General features: G+C 46.9%; 1 protein-coding gene across 1 annotated transcript in view; it reads right to left on the bottom strand.

The window, feature by feature from the left end:
- Positions 1-15,765, bottom strand: part of CTPS2 (CTP synthase 2) — a 136,733-nt gene extending 120,968 nt beyond the window's left edge. Inside the window, 4 exon segments of the mRNA XM_033200893.1 lie at positions 3-68; positions 71-94; positions 3,725-3,929; positions 15,152-15,765. Coding sequence (XP_033056784.1) covers positions 3-68; positions 71-94; positions 3,725-3,890 — 256 coding nt within the window. The 5' untranslated portion in view covers positions 3,891-3,929; positions 15,152-15,765.
- Positions 15,766-17,645: the final 1,880 nt, after the last annotated feature.

Raw genomic sequence — 17,645 nt, 5'->3', positions numbered from 1 at the left:
ATTGTTGTCTTTATAAAGATTAATATCCAAAAATCTTTCATAATTTCCAAGGTCTAAATCAACTTCTCACCATCATTTAAGACGAAGACTTCACCTAGGATTAAAAAGGCAATGAAAAATCAAAATTTTGCTTCAGTAGATTTTTCAAAGATGGACATATTTGTTAAAAAGCTGGTAAAGATGTATTCTTTTTTTTTTTTTTTTTTTGAGACGGAGTCTTGCTCTGCCATCCAGGCTGGAGTGCAGTGGCCGGCTCTCAGCTCACTGCAAGCTCCGCTTCCCGGGTTCACGCCATTCTCCTGTCTCGGCTCCCGAGTAGCTGGGACTACAGGCGCCCACCTCGTCGCCCGGGAGTTTTTTGTATTTTTTTTTTTTTTTTTTTTAGTAGAGACGGGGTTTCACCGTATTAGCCAGGATGGTCTCGATCCTGACCTCGTGATCCGCCCGTCTCGGCCTCCCAAAGTGCTGGGATTACAGGCTTGAGCCACGCGCGCCGGCCAAAAGATGTATTTCTAAGCCATATTCTATCACCATCTCCTTTTTGGTGGAGAAAATAATTCAATTCTATCAAGAAAATGCATCAGAAAATTCTATTTATAGTATTCTATTGTGGTTTTTGTTTTTTATCTACTGAAATTCTGTCTTCAAGATTTAGCTTTTCCAAACTCAACATATGCCACATAAAAAAAGGACTTGAAAACAGCAATTTTAAAAACAAACAGTATTTTACGTCAAAGCATCAGTATCCTGGACTCTGGAATTGCGATAAGAAACTTTTACTTGATTCTCATCTTGGTTAAAGCCACAATTAGACAGTAGGTGACAAAGCAAGGCCACAGCTAACCCATAAGGCAACTTGGTGAAAGTGAGAGAAAAAGCCTGTGTGTGCCATAAGCTACGTGCACAATGCACTGTCATACAAGGTGCAGACTTCATCGCGCGAGGAGCACCCACTTTACTGGACACGTCTGTAGATCTCTATTGCCACTTCAGGGCATTGACTGAGAGTTGTGTATTTCTAAAGCCACCTTGTGGGAATTAAACCTTGCCTCTATTAAGCGAACTATCATTTATTCCTACTGCTAGAAGTCCACAGGAAAAAAGAAGGTTGACTAACTTACAAACTTAATCAGAAACCTTTTATCTCCTCATTTACTTATCCATTCTAAGGTACCTGTGGTCTAGAAATTAATTTTAAGGAAAAAAGCAAATGATATCACAATACTTTTTTTTTTTTTTTTTTTGAGACAGAGTCTCACTGTCAACCAGGCTGGAGCACAGTGGCGCCATCTCAGCTCACTGCAACCTCCACCTCCTGGATCCAAGCAATTCTCATGTCTCAGCTTCCCAAGTAGCTGGGATTACAGACATACACCACCATGTCTAGCTAATCTTTATATTACTATTATTATTATTATTATTTTATTATTAATTTGAGATGGGATCTCGCTCTATCGCCAGGCTGGAGTGCAGTGGCGCGATCTTGGGTCACTGCAATCTCTGATTCCCTGATTCAAGCCATTCTCCTGCCTCAGCCTCCTGAGTAGCTGGGATTACAGGTGCACACCACCACACCCAGCTAATTTTTTTATATTTTTAGTAGAGACAGGGTTTTACCTCGTTGGCCAGGATGGTCTCCATCTCCTGACCTCGTGATCTACCTGCCACAGCCTCCCAAAGTGCTGGGATTACAGGCGTGAACCACCACGCCCAGCCTTTTTTTTTTTTTTAATAGAGACAGAGTTTCGCCATGTTTGCCAGGCTGGGTAGGAGAATCACTTGAACCTGGGAGGCAGAGGTTGCAGTGAACCGAGGTCGCACACTGCACTCCAACCTGTGTGACAGAGTGAGACTGTCTCAAAAAAAAAAAAAAATCATAAAAAAAATCCAAAGAAAATTTAGTGTAACACATGGCATTAGTCAATGGTGCCGCACAACAACCCCAAAATCTCTGCAACTTACAAAACATTTATTTATTTCTCCCTCATGTTATGTGGGGGCTGTGAGTCACTTGTGAGTCTATTCTTTGTGCCTTCTCATTCCAGGACCAAGGCTGAACGAGAAATCTCCGAAAAGCAAGCTGTTCTCATGGTGGAGGGCAGAACCACAAAACACACTGAGCCAAACCACGCAGATGCACTTGACATTTCTGCTTCAACAAGGCATATGTTAATATTCCCTAACATCCCATAGGGCAAAACAAATCACATGGCCAAACAGAGTGACCAACCTGCTTGGTTTGCCCAGGACTAAGAGGGTTCCCAGGACACGGGACTTTCTGTTTTAAAATCAGGAACATTCCAAACAAACCAAGACAAGTTAACTATCCTACGTGGCCAAACTCCAAGGTCAAAGGGCAGGGAAATGTACTCCACAGAGGGATGGTGGGTGATATTTTGAAGCAAAAATACAATCTACCACAGACTTGAATAGTCATTCATAAACAAAATCAAAATCAAAGAAATCTAAACTAAAACAATAAGATACCCTCTTTTTGTTTGTTTCATTCTCCGGTTAGTGAAGTTTAAAACAAAATATTCAAGGCCGGGCGCAGTGGCTCATGCCTGTAATCCCACCACTTTGGGAGGCCGAAGTAGGAGGATTGCTTGAGCCCAGGAGGTCGAGACCAGCCTGAGTAACATGGCAAAATCCCAGCTCTATTAAAAAAAAATACAAAAATTAGCCAGGCGTGGTGGTGCACACCCGTAGTCCCAGCTACCCAGGGGACTGAAGCAGGAAGATCACTTGAGCCCAGGAGGGGGAGGAGGGGAGGTTGCATTGAGCCAAGATCTTGGCCACTGCACTCCAGCCTGGGTGACAGAGTGAGACCCTGTCTCAAAACACAAAAACAAGAAGACAGAATAGCAACAAGGGACGCAAACATTTCTGTGTCTTGATCAGGGGCTGGTGACACAGTGTGTTCATTTAATGAACATTCATCCACTGTACACTTACGATGTATGCTTTTTGCTTGTATATAAAAAGGTGTTTTTGGTTGGTTTTTGTTGTTGTTTCGTTTTGTTTTGTTTTGAGACAGAGTCTCGCTCCGTCGCCCAGGCTGGAATGCAATGGCTTGATCTTGGCTCACTGCAACCTCCGCCTGCCAGGTTCAAGTGATTCTCCTGCCTCAACCTCCTGAGTAGCTGGGACTATAGACACATGACACCACACCCAGCTAATTTTTTATATTTTTAGTAGAGACGGGGTTTCACCGTATTAGCCAGGATGGTCTCGAGCTCCTGACCTCGTGATCCGCCCGCCTGGGCCTCCCAAAGTGTTGGGATTACAGGCGTGAGCCACCACGCCCGACCTCATAAAACTTTTAAATAACTTTTAAAAAACTCATAAAACTTTTTTTAAAATAGCATGTAAGGGCTAAAGCCATTTTAAAAATAAATAGAATACACTCATACATCAAAATGTCACCATTAATAATAGCTACTCCAGGCAGTGGGAAATGTTAAGAGAAACACACTACCTTTCTGATAAAAATAAAACAGAATCCATAGTACAAAAAGTACAATGTTTCCAAAAGGGTTGATTAATTTGGAATGTCATCAGAGGTATGAACAATGTGTCAATGACCATGAGAAAATTCACATATTCATAGCATGCAATCTAGTCACTCTAAATCTGGAACTACATCCTAAAGAAATTACCAAAGCGGAAGAAAAAAATGCAGTTGAGCCTAGTGCTATAAGGGGGAAGTGGTTCTCTTTCGTACCGTGTTCATAAGGTGAAAAAGTGCCAGCATCGATGTTAATATAGGGGTCGATTTTGATGGCAGTAACTCGGAGTCCACATGATTTTAGAATCGTCCCAATGCTGCTGGCAATGATCCCTTTACCAATGCCTGAGATGACCCCACCCGTGACCAGGATGTACTTCATTGGCAGAATAGTGGCTGGGTGCCAACACCCAGATATAATCTGAAAGGCAATAAAATTATGGATAAGGAAAGAGAAATATTTGAAACTAATAAAGCAGACAGTGCATTCAACCAGAATTTTTTTTTCTTTTTCTTTTTTTTTTTGAGACAGTCTCACTCTGTCACCCAGGCTGGAGAGCAGTGGTGCAATCATGGCTCACTGTAATCTCTGCTCGCTGGGTTCAAGCGATCCTCCCACCTCAGCATCCTAGTACTGAGACTATAGGTGAGCACCACCACACCCTGCTAATTTTTGTGGGTTTTTTGTAGAGACAGAGTTTCACCATGCTGCCCAGGCTGGTCTCCAACTCCTGAGCTCAACCGATCCACCTGCCTCAGCCTCCCAAAGTGCTGGGATAACAGGTATGAGCCACTGCCCCTAGCTCAGAATTTTTTTTTTTTTTTTAAGAGACAGTGTCTCGCTAGGTCACCCAGGCTGGAGTGCAGTGGCATGTTCATAGCTCACTGCAACCTTGAACTTCAGGGCTCAAGCAATCCTCTTGTCTCAGGCTCTGGAGTAGCTGGGACTACAGGCATGTGCCAACTCTCTCAGCTAATTCTTAAAACATTTTTGTAGGCCGGGCGCGGTGGCTCAAGCCTGTAATCCCAGCACTTTGGGAGGCCGAGACGGGCGGATCACGAGGTCAGGAGATCGAGACCATCCTGGCTAACACGGTGAAACCCCGTCTCTACTAAAAATACAAAAAAACTAGCCGGGCGAGGTGGCCGGCGCCAGCTACTCGGGAGGCTGAGGCAGGAGAATGGCGTGAACCTGGGAGACGGAGCTTGCAGTGAGCTGAGATCCGCCACCGCACTCCAGTCCAGCGACAGAGCGAGACTCCGCCTCAAAAAAAAAAAAAAAAAAAAAAAAAACATTTTTGTAAAGACAGGTTCTCACTATGATGCCGTGGCTGGTCTCAGACTCCTGGGCTCAAGCAGTCCTCTTGTCTTGGCCTCCCAAGATGCTGTGATTACAAACGTGAGCCACCATGCTTCATCTCACCAAAATTTCAAAAGCACGCAGCAGTTTTCTATCTAAACTAAATACTTGGAACTTTTTTTGAAACAGAGTCTTATCTTCTAGGCTTTTTATTATTGTCACTATACAGAAAGCTGTGGATACCTTCTGCAAGCAAAGTGCCTAGGTCTGTTGCCCTGGGTTTCCAAAGACCTCAACTCTATCATGCAACAAACTTCATCATGATAAACCAAATTTCTCTAGGATCCACAGGCATGCTAAAATGTTTAAGAGCTCAGACTCCAGTGTCAGACTGATCTGTACAAACTGTACCTGGGCAAGTTCTTTTTTTTCTTTTTCTTTTAGACAGGGTCTCACTCTGTTGCCCAGGCTGGAATGTAGTGACACAATCTCGGCTCACTGCAACCTCCACCTCCCCGGTCCAAATGATTCTCATGCCTCAGTCTCCCAAGTAGCTAGGATTATAGGCATGCACCACCATGCTGGGCTAATTTTTGTATTTTTAGTAAAGATGAGATTTCACCATGTTGGCCAGGCTGGTCTCAAACTCCTGGTCTCAAGTGACCACCCACTTCGGCCTCCCAAAGTGCTGGGATCACAGGCGTGAGCCACCACGCCCGGCCTTGGGCAAGTTCTTTATCCTTTCTTTGTCTATTCCTTCATCTGTAAAGTGGGAAAAAAATAGCAGTCTCTAGGAATATAATTTGGTGTTAAAAAGAAATGGGCGGCCGGGCGCGGTGGCTCAAGCCTGTAATCCCAGCACTTTGGGAGGCCGAGACGGGCGGATCACGAGGTCAGGAGATCGAGACCATCCTGGCTAATACGGTGAAACCCCGTCTCTACTAAAAAATACAAAAAATTAGCCGGGCGAGGTGGCGGGCGCCTGTAGTCCCAGCTACTCGGGAGGCTGAGGCAGGAGAATGGCATAAACTCGGGAGGCGGAGCTTGCAGTGAGCTGAGATCCGGCCACTGCAGTCCAGCCTGGGTGACAGAGCGAGACTCGGTCTCAAAAAAAAAAAAAAAAAAAAAACATAAAAAGAAATGGGCTACCAAGCCATGAAAAAACATGGAGGAATCTCAAGTGCATATTACCAGTGAAAGAAGCCAATCTGAAAAAGCTACATACTGTATGACTTCAACTATATGACACTTTGGAAAGGCAAAACTAGAGAAACAGTGAAAAGATCAGTGGTTGTCAGCAGGTAGGTGGGAGAGAGGGATGAATAGGCAGAATACAAGGGAATTTTAGGGTAGTGAAACTATTCTGTATAATACTGTAATGACAGATACATGTCATTATACATTTATCCAAACCCACAGAATGGACAACAGGAAGACTGAACCCTGATGTAAATAAACTACAGACTTTCTGCTGGGCGCAGTGGCTCACGCCTGTAATCCCAGCACTTTGGGAGGCCGAGGCAGGCGCATCACCTGAGGTCAGGAGGTCGAGACCAGCCTGGCCAACATAGAGAAACCCCGTCTCTACTAAAAATACAAAATTAGCCAGGTGTGGTGGCGCATGCCTGTAATCCCAGCTACTCGAGGGGGCTGAGGCAGGAGAATCGCTTGAACTCAGGAGGTGGAGGTTGCGGTGAGCCGAGATCATGCCATTGCACTCCAGCCTGGGCAACAAGAGTGAAACTCCGTCTCAAAGAAACAAAACAAAACAAAACAAAAACCTATGAACTTTAGGCAAAAATGATGCGTCAATGTAGGTTCACTGATTATAATAAATGTACCACTCTGCAAGTGCGGGATGTTAACAGGAGGTTGGGCATAGCGGTGGGGGAGAGGATGTATGGGAACTCTGTACTTTCCGCTTAGTTTTGCTGTGAACCTAAAATTATTCTAAAAAAAAAAAAAGGCCGGGCGTGGTGGCTCAAGCCTGTAATCCCAGCACTTTGGGAGGCCGAGACAGGCGGATCCTGAGGTCAGAAGATCGAGGCCATCCTGGCTAACACGGTGAAACCCCGTCTCTACTAAAAAATACAAAAAAACTAGCGGGCACCTGTAGTCCCAGCTACTCGGGAGACTGAGGCAGGAGAATGGCGTAAACCCGGGAGGCGGAGCTTGCAGTGAGCCGAGATCGGGCCACTGCACTCCAGCCTGGGCGACAGCGCGAGACTCCGTCTCAAAAAAAAAAAAAAGTCTTGCTGGGTGCAGTGGCTCACTGCACTCCAGCCTTGGCGACAGAGCGAGACTCTGTCTCGAAAAAATAAAAAACAAAAACTGTTTTTAAATAAGCAATATTAAAACAATTACAACTCATCTAGGTCACAGATGCTGACTGTCTGAATCCTGTTACACCAGTCAAAACTACAACTTTTATTGCACAAGAGACTGATTTCAGTAACTTTCTCCTGATAAGACCACAACCATAGACTGGCTCTGGCCAGTTTACAGAGGCTGCGGACTTGCGTGCCTTCATGTCCTGAAAAGAACTTTTGATGTATAGGGCTTAACTGAAATTCATTTAAATGTGAAGTCTCCACCCCAAAGTGAACAGGGCTCATATGCTATTTGCATGTTTATTCAATACACATGAGTCAGGACCACCTTCATGAATATTCATAGCTCCTCCTGTAACCTGTTGAATATGTATGTTTAGTCAACCTGTTCAGCATAAAGCTGAACCCTCCTCCTTCAGAGTGACTGCCTCTGGTTTTGGGAGGCCAAGGTAAGAGGGTCACTTGAGGCCAGAAGTTTCAGAACAGCCTAGGCAACATAGTGTGCCTCTTTAAAACGTGTGCTTCCCAGCCTGTGGGATGGCCCCTTTGCAGGCTGTAACCCTTTATAAGAAATAAAGTAAGCCAGGCACGGTGGCTCACCCCTGTAATCCCAGCACTTTGGTAGGCTGAGGCAGGTGGATCACGAGGTCAGGAGTTAGAGACGAGCCTGACCAACATGGTGAAACCCCGTCTCTACTAAAAATACAAAAATGAGCTGGGTGTGGTGGTGCACGCCTGTAATCCCAGCTACTGGGGAGGCTGAGGCAGGAGAATGGCTTGAACCCAGGAGGCGGAAGTTGCAGTGAGCTGAGATCGTGCCACTGCACTCCAGCCTGGGTGACACAGCAAGACTCCGTCTCAAAAAAAAAAAAAAGAAAAAAGAAAGAAAAAAGAAATAAAGTCACCAGACACAGTGGCTCAAGCCTATAATCCCAGCACTTTGGGTGGCCAATGCAGGCGGATCACTTAAGGTCAGGAGTTCGAGACCAGCCTGGCCAACGTGGTGAAACCCTGTAAAAAAATTAGCCAGCGTGGTGGCAGGCACCTGTAATCCCAGCTACTTGTGGGGCTGAAGCATGAGAATCACTTGAACCTGGGAGGCAGAGGTTGCAGTGAGCCCAGATCGTGCCACTGCACTCCAGCCTGGGCAACAGAGTGAGACTGACTGAGAAAGTAAGAAAAATTTTGGCCGGGCTCAATGGCTCATGCCTGTAATCTCAGCACTTGGGGAGGCCGAGGCGGGTGGATCACCTGAGGTCAGGAGTTTGAGACCAGCCTGGCGAACATGGTGAGATCCCATCTCTACTAAAAATACAAAAATTAGCCGGGCGTGGTTGTGGGCACTTATAATCCCAGCTACTCGGGAGGCTGAGGCAGGAGAATTGCTTGAACCTGGGTGGCAGAGGTTGCAGTGAGCTGAGATTGCACTATTGCACTCCAGCCTGGGTGACAAGAGCAAAACTCTGTCTCAAAAAAAAAAAAATAAATAAAATACAAAAATTAACCAAGCGTGCTAGTATGCACCTGTAATCCCAGCTACTCGGGAGGCTGAGGCAGGAGAATCACTTGAACCTGGGAGGCGGAGGTTGCAGTGAGTTGAGATCATGCCACTGTACTCCAGCCTGGGCAACAGAGTGAGACTCTGTCTCAAAAAAAAAAAAAAAGGAAGAAAGAAAAGAAAATGTTTTAAAAAAGAAAGTCTCCTTTCTAAATGTATAGATCTTGTGATTTTTTTAAGTTGACAGTCATAAGGAAAATGTATTTGACTTTTCTGCTGCTGTCTGATTCGAACCCTTTTGTTTTATAGGAAGCCCAATAACTCTTGATTTTCTTTACTTTGAGTACTACTGTTTTTCCCTTGAGTGTGTACAGGGCCTTCTGCTCTTCTAATTTCGCCATGTATGTGAAAGTAGACCATAAACAGTATTATCTGTGTACTCATGGCAGGCAAATGGGCAACTGAGTGAGACCACTAATATAAAATTACAGTTAGAGAAAGAGAAAAATAATGCCAGGCATGGTGGCTCACACCTGTAATCCCAACACTTTGGAAGGCTGAAACGGGAGGCTCTCTTGAGGTCAGAAGTTCGACACCAACCTTGTCAACATAGTGAGACTCCCTCTCTACAAAAGAAAAATAAAAAATTAGCCAGGTGTGGTGGCACACACCTGTAGTCCCAGCTACTGGGGTGGCTGAGGCAGGAGGATTGCTTGAGCCCAGGAGGTCAAGGCTGCAGTAAGCCAAGTGATTGTGCCACTGCACTCCAGCCTGGGTGACAAAGCAAGATCTTGTCTCAAAAAAAAAAAAAAGAGGCCGGGTGTGGTAGCTCAAGCCTGTAATCTCAGTGCTTTGGGAGGCCAAGGTGGGTGGATCACCTGAGGTCAGGAGTTCAAGACCAGCCTAGCCAACGTGGCAAAACCATGTTTCTACTAAAAATACAAAAATTAGCCGGGCGTGGTGGCGTGTGCCTGTGGTCCCAGCTACACGAGCTGCATGGGAGGCTGAGGCAGGAGAATCGCTTGAACCCAGGAGGTGGAGGTTGTAGTGAGCTGAGATCACACCACTGCACTCCAGCCTGGACGATAGGGTGAGACCCAGTACCAAAAAAAAAAAAAGAGAGAGAGAGAGACAGTAACTAACAGAAGGTAATAACTATAAATCTCACTTTCATTTGTAATTTCACAATTTTTTTTAAGTACTTGGAAATTCAGCACAAATGCATTCAGGTAGGAACAATTTCAGTTGCCCACTTCTTATTTGTCCTCCTCAAAGGAATGCCCATTCTGATTTTGTGGTTTCCTCTGTTTACTTTTCAAAACAACTATCTTAACTAAAGTTATCGCACTTCAGAGCTATGAATTCCATTTGAACTAGCTGACCATGGTCAGGGTGAGTAAACTGAAGCTATTCAAAATATACATGTTCCATCCCAGATGGCCTCCCTAAGTCCCTGGGCCTGCCTTTCTCTACACAACACAGTTGATCACATTCAATGCCATTGCACATCTTCACTAGCCACCGGGGCACCCACCTATCTGACCTATGTTTATAACTTAAAGCATCCTCAATCCAGACCCAGACCACTCCTCCTAGAGATCCAAAATGTATCTGAATATTCCTCTTTCCACTTCTACTGCCCCAGGTAATCATTACAGCGATAATTTCCTCACAGCCCTACCTTATTCATCCCACTGTTGATTTCTTCTTTTTTTTTTTTTTTTAGGCAGAGTCTCTGTCGCCCAGGCTGGAGTGCAGTGGCGCAATTTCGGCTCACTGCAACCTCCGCCTCCCGGGTTCAAGCGATTCTCCTGTCTCAGCCTCTCAAGTAGCTGGGTTTACAGGTGTGCACCACAATGCCTGGCTAATTTTTGTATTTTTAGTAGAGACAGAATTTCACCATGTTGGCCAGGCTGGTCTCAAACTCCCGACCTCAGGTGATCTGCCCGCCTAGGCCTCCCGAAGTGCTGGGATTACAGGTGTGAGCCACCGTGCCTGAGCCACCCGGCCTGATTTGTTCAATTTTGGTAAGTGCCTGTCCAGGAGAATCAGACAGCCTGGGTTCAAATCCTGACTCTTGTCCCTTACAGCTGTGATCCTTGGCAAATTCTTCAACATTTCAAAACCTCAATTTTCACAAACCATACAGTATTTACGGATGATGATAGTACCTACCTGAGAGAGTTAGCAGGGATTTACAAAGACAGTGCCTAAATGCTAAATTAAGCTTAGCTGTTACCATTTTCAGTGCCGCCTACATAATGATTCAGTCAATGAGCTCACAAATGTTTATTGATAAACTGGGTGTCGTGGTGCACACCTTTAATCCCAGCTACCCGGGAGACTGAGGCGGAAGGAATGCTTCAGCCTGGGAGTTCAAGCCCACTGTGGGCAACATAGCGAGGACTTGTATCTGTTTAAAATATATATACACGGCTGGGCGCAGTGGCTCACGCCTGTAATCCCAGCACTTTGGGAGGCCGAGGTGGGTGGATCACTGAGGTCAGGAGTTCGAGACCAGCCTGACCAATATGGGGAAACTCCATCTCTACTAAAAATACAAAAAGTAGCTCGGCGTGGTCGTGGGCACCTGTAATCTCAGCTACTAGGGAGGCTGAGGCAGGAGAATCACTTGAAACTGGAAGCAGGAGGTTGCAATGAGCCAAGATCACACCATTGCACTCCAGCCTGGGCAACAGAGTGAGACTCCGTCTCAAATAAATAGAAAAATAAATTATATATATACATATATTACATATATAATGTTTATTTGAACATCTATTACACGCTTGACATATTTTCAAGTCCTAGGAATATGGAGATAAACAAAAAGACAAGGTCTATGTCCCACTGGACTTCACCTTTCCTGCAGGATTAAAGGGCAAATAAACTGTGCTTTAATTATACCTTATTCTGGCACTGTCATACTGTTGAAATGACTCTCTTTGTAAAGGTTACCAAAATGGAAAAATGCTGTAGAGGTATGGTGAAGAAAACTGGCATACATTTGTGCGAAGTCACATTATGCCTAATAATTTTTTATATAAGAAAATGCTTCTTTGGGAGGCTGAGGCGGGCAGTTCAAGACCAGCCTGGCCAACATAGTGAAACTCTGTCTCTACCAAAAATACAAAAATTAGCCAGGCATGGTGGCAGGTGCCTGTAATCCCAGCTACTCGGGAGGCTGAGGCAGGAGAATCACTTGAACCCCGGAGGCAGAGGTTGCAGTGAGCCGAGATGGCACCATTGTACTCCAGTCTGGGGAACAAGAGCAAGACTTCATCTCAAAAAAAAGAGTAAAGAAAAAAGAAAATGCTTATGTGGCTGGGCACAGTGGCTCATGCCTGTAATCCCAGCACTTTGGGAGGCCGAGACGGGCGGATTGCCTGAGATCAAGAGTTCAAGACCAGCTTGGGCAACATGGGGAAACCCCATCTCTACTAAAAATACAAAAGATCAGCTGGGTGTGGTGGCATGCACCTGTAATCCCAGCTACTCGGGAGGCTGAGGCACAAGAATTGCTTGAACCTGGGAGGTGGAGGTTGCAGTGAGCCAAGATTGTGCCAATGCCCTCCAACCTGGGCAACAAAGCAAACCTCTGTCTCAAAAAAAAAAGGAAGGAAGAAAGAAAATGCTTACATTACCTGAAAAAGAGAGAGCAGACTATAAAATTGAATATATTATTGACTATGTTTTTTTAAATTAAGATCTAAATGTTAATTGTCACCATTAAGATTTCCGTCTTATGGCCGGATGCAATGGCTCACGCCTGTAATCCTAACACTTTGGGAGGTCAAGGCAGGCGGATCACGAGGTCAAGAGATCAAGATCATCCTGGCCAACATGGTAAAATCTTGTCTCTACTAAAAATACAAAAATTAGCCAGGTGTGGTGGCGCCTGCCTGTAGTCCCAGGTACTCGGGAGGCTGAGGCAGGAGAATCACTTGAACCCAGGAGGTGGAGGTTGCAGTGAGCCAAGATTGCGCCACTGCACTCCACCCTGGCAACAGAGTGAGACTCTGTCTAAAAAAAAGAAAAAAGAAAAAAGATTTCCATCTTAATTTGGTCAAAGATACACCATGTTATGTCTTAATATATTTAGGTGATTAGGTTGTATGTGTTGGGGCTCAAGAAAACAAAACCCCAAAATGAAGGCCTCAGAAGCAAAGTTTCTCTCTGACCTTCTCCTGCCCTCCTGTCTGTCACCCCTCACACTCCCCCAAGGCAAGTCATAGAAACTACAACCCCTTTCCCTGCAAAGCCAGCCATAAAGTCAAAAAATATGACTCTAACCTTCCTCTCAACCACCTTTCTATACAACAGCTGGCCATAAAGAAATTAAGACCCTCATGCCAAAGAGGTTCTACCCCATACCGGGGAGGAATAAAAGCTACAACGGAGAGGCCAAGAAGAATGTGGACAGGCTTTGCTGGGTTTCCCCACTTAGTCTATTTCCATCAGCTCATCTGTCCCTGCTTCATGGACTCCAAGCATAAAATCAGATCATTTCCCTTGCATCTTCAAGGGGTTTTCATTTCTGAAGGCTTCCATGTCACATAAACCTATGATTCAACAAATTGTTATGCTTCTCTCTTGTTAATCTGTCTCTTGTTTAAGGCTGTCAGCCGTGACCCTTATGATATCAGCTCTTTCCTCCCCTACATAAGCAATTACTCATTTTCTGTTTTGCCAAAAACACAAGATACCTTTTTAAAGCACATTGGATATTTTAGAGACCTTTTGTAAGAATGCAACTTAATACCAAGGAGACACCTAATTCTTTCTACTTTGTTGTTGTTGTTGTTTTGAGATGGAGTTGTGTTCAGTCACCAGGCTGGAGTGCAATGGCACAATCTGGGCTCACTGCAACCTCTGCCTCCTGGGTTCAAGCAATTCTCCTGCCTCAGCCCCCCAAGTAGCTGGGACTACAGGTGTGTGCCACCATTCCCAGCTAATTTTTGTATTTTTAGTAGAGACGGGGTTTCACCATGTTGTCCAGGATGGTCTCAATCTCGACCTCGTGATCCCTCTGCCTCGGCCTCCCAAAGTGCTGGGATTACAGGCATGAGCCACCATGCCCGGCCCTCTACCTCTTTTAAGCAAACAAGTAACTTTAACAAAGTTTCAAAGGTGCAGGGAAAGGCTGGCCCTGTTTTAGATCACTTCCTCCATTGGGGATGGTTTCTGGTGTCAAGACAAGCTTTTCGTTTACTCTTACATGCAGTGAGCAGAACCAAGTGTTTATAGAATAGCACGGTGTAGAGCTGTGCCGCCTCCACTATATAATAAAAAATATTACACAGCCAGGTATGCAATTTTAAGTTTCTAGTAGCCATATTAAAAATAAAAAGAATCAAATGAAGTCCATGTTAATATATGTTATTTAACCCAATGTAGCCAAAAATGTTATCACTTTTAACACACAATGTAAGAATTTATTAGTGAAATATTTTACACCCTTTTTGTGTACTAAGCTTTCAGAAATCAGGTGCCTATACTTAGAGCACATCTCAGTACGGATTTTGCCACATTTCCAGTATTCAATAACCACATGTGACCAGTGGCTCCCACATTAGACCAGGCAGGCCTAGAGCAAATAAAAGCACCGGGAGCACCCAGAGACACCTTCTCAGTGATGGCCATTTAAAAAGTAATGTTAGACACAAAAGAGTACTTACCTGATGATCTTGTTCTGTGAAGTTCTAGAATAGGCAAAGCTAAACTATGATAACAATCAGAACCAGGGTTGAATGCGGGGCCTGGGGCGGATTGACAGGAAGGAGGTACCAGGGAACTTTGCAGGGTGAAGGAAATGGTCGGTGTCCACTTGGGATAATGGTTACAGGAGTGTATAATTGTCAAATCCCGTCGATTTGCACACTGAAAATGGGGCATTTTATTGTATATAAACTATACATACAATTTTTTTTATGTTGCCCCCAAAAAGCTATTTTGTAGCAGCAGCGTAGTTCGGCACTACGCGCCCTAACCATCTAGTACGGGGAAAACGCGGGGGTTGTTGTTTAAGGGGTGCACTGGGACCGGGGAGAGGACAGAAAGGCCATGTTACCGGCGCTGATCACCAGCCTCGCCGACCCCCGCTTGGGGCTTCACTTCCGCCAACGCCATCTCAGGGCTCTCCGGGTTCCCAGGGGCCGGGAGAAGTGGGGATCCGGGTGCGGGCGCTGGCGCGGGCGGGGGCGGGAAGAAGCGCGTCCCGGGAACGCGCGGGACAGGCTCCGACTGCACTGGGCACGGGCCAGCGTTCCCCAGTCCCCGCGCCACACCCGGCAGCCGAGGTCTGCGAGCGCGGGGTGCGGGACGCGCGGGGCTGGCGGCCAGACTCTGGACTCAGCGCTGGGGAGGGAGCCGGCGCCATCAGAGAGGGGACAAAGGAGCCCAGCCTCACAAGTGCACCGGGGCTTGGGGGTGCAGGGCGGAGAGGCCCTGGGGACGTGGGATGGCCCGGGCGCCAAGGCCCTGGGGGTCTGGGACAGGCCCAGGAGGGAAGTTACCTGCGCGGTGGTCGTAGCGCCGGGTAGGGTGGCTGGTGGGCACGGCGGGCTCAACCCCGCAGCTGGCCTGGCGCTCACCTGTCGGGCTGGGGAAGGGGTCGCTGCCGGGGCTATCCAAAGCCGCCCCCAGGATCTTGCCGCCGCCCACCCGGGCCTCGGGGTGCGCGGCGCCCTCCTCGCCCACCCTCCCCTCTCCCTGCTGCTGGCCCAGCTGACTCACGCTGGTGAGCTTGGGGTTTGCACCCGGGTTTGTGCAATGGTCCAAAACAAGCGCCCAAAAAGTGATTCCTCCAGCACAGGCAGCTCCCGTCACCCTCCGCTCTGGACGCACTGGGCCCCAGGCCTCGCCCAGCTCGGGGACCGCTCCTCCCTCCCGTGGATCACTTTGCAAAGGCACTTCGAGTGCGCGGGTGAACTCCACGCTTCCCGGAGAGCCCCGGGCCTCCTGGCAAGCCGAGACCCTCGCTCGAGTCCTCCCGTCCAGATTTCACCCTTGTAAAGAACTTCACTGGTCACAAACGTTTGTGCATCCCCTACTATGCCCCAGGAACTGCAGGAGCGCTCAGGAGAGAAGGAAAAGAAAAAAGAATGCCTGCCTTTGAGGAACTAGCTCAGTCTGGAGGGAGGTCCACCCGTCAGTTGGAACCAGTAAGGTTCCCTTGAACAATATTTCTGCAGCAAAGAGCTGCGGGGGTGCAGGGAGGGGGAAAGGCAATTAAGGCTTGGAAGAGTGACTGTTTTTTTTGTTTTTTCTTTTTTTGAGACGGAGTTTCGCCCTTTTTGCCCAGGCTGGAGTGCAATGGCGCGATCTCGGCTCACTGCAACCTCCACCTCCCGGATTCAAGCGATTCTCCCTGCCTCAGCCTCCGGAGTAGCTGGGATTACAGGCGGGCGCCACCACGCTTGGCTAAATTTGCATTTTTAGTAGAAACGGGGTTACATCACGTTGGCCAGACTGGTCTTGAACTCCCAACCTCAGGTGATCCGCCTGCTTTGACCTCCCAAAGTGCTGGGATTACAGGCTTGAGCCACTGCACTCGGCCCAAATACTCTAAAAAGTCACTCTTCGGGTGACTCGCGCCTGTAATCCCAGCACTTTGGGAGGCCGAGGCGGGCAGATTACCTGAGGTCGGGAGTTCAAGACCAAGCCTGGCCAACGTGGTGTAACCCTGTCTCTACTAAAAATGCAAAATTAGCCGGGCGTCGTGGCACCTGCCTGTAATCCCATCTACTCGGAAGGCTGAGGCAGAGAGAATCGCAGAATCGCTTGAACCCGGGAGGCAGAGGTTGCAGTGAGCCGAGATCGGGCCACTGCACTCCAGTCTGGGCGACAGAGGAGACTTTGTCTCAAAAAAAAAAAAAAAAGTACTGGAGGATGATTGGTGCTGGGAACGGATACAGGAGGTTTTTTGGGTGAAGGCAAGAAGCAAACCACTGAAGGAAGCTAACATGGACAATAGAAGGCTCTGAAGTGAGATGGAAGATTTTAGGAAAGTGGTGGAAATTTTGCATAACCAGTGTCAGAAGCTAGAGCGACAAGTTAGTCAAGAGTCACTGAAGACCTAGTGGAGTTTAGAAACCATCATTGTGTAGTGGTGTCCAGCTATAATCTGGCAAGGTATCTACAGAAATATAGCTCTTAGTTATGAAACCCAAGTTACCTGCTTGCATAGAGTAGAAGGACAAGAGGGTGAGGAGGTGGAGGACACAGAAAGACTGTGATTGCAGTGATGGGCCAGAGCTCTAGTCCTAGAGGACAGGAACTATTAATAAAACCAGTGGAGAGCTGATAGACTGGGAGACAGATGAGAGAAGGGCTCCAAGACCAGGGCCTCTGAGGAGAGGACTGGTAAACTGGCAGCAGAGAGTGTGGTGCTGGAGTTCAGGCCTTCAAATGGATATTCCAGGAAATGAGACAGTTTGGGGTGTAGCAGCTACAATGGAATAGAAAAGTGAGATGGGCATTACTGGCCTTGGGTTTAGTGCCCACAAGGCTGGCGTGTTGGACATCGAGGGTCCCAAAAGGAACTTTAGAGAATTGAGGTTGCAGGGTGGGTAGTGAGTCTGAAACTAATAGATGACTGTGACAAGGAAAGGGAGAAGGTTGCGGAATAAATGTCCAGTGCCTTTCAAGATACAATGGAGGCCTGGTGCCGTGGCACACCCCTGTAATCCCAGCACTTTGAGAGGCCGAGGCAGGCAGATAGTTTGAGTCCAGGAGTTGGTGACTTGCCTGGACAACGTGGCAAAATCCCGTCTCTACAAAAAATACAAAAATTATCAGTTGCGCTGGCATGCGTCCCAGGGAGGCTGAAGCGAGAAGATTGCCTGAGCCCAGGAGGTCAAGGCTGCAATGAGCTATGACCGTGCCACTGCACTCCAGCCTGGACGACAGAGTGAGAGCTTGTCTCAAAAAAAAATCAATTAATTAATTTAAAAAAATAAACACGGCCAGGCATGGTGGCTCATGCCTGTAATCCCAGCACTTTGGGAG

Source organism: Trachypithecus francoisi, unplaced genomic scaffold (assembly GCF_009764315.1).
Source record: "Trachypithecus francoisi isolate TF-2019V2 unplaced genomic scaffold, Tfra_2.0 Lachesis_group6, whole genome shotgun sequence".
NCBI classification, from domain to species: domain Eukaryota; kingdom Metazoa; phylum Chordata; class Mammalia; order Primates; family Cercopithecidae; genus Trachypithecus; species Trachypithecus francoisi.
Note: the sequence above shows the minus strand (reverse complement) of the source record. Positions and strands in the feature narration are given on the sequence as shown.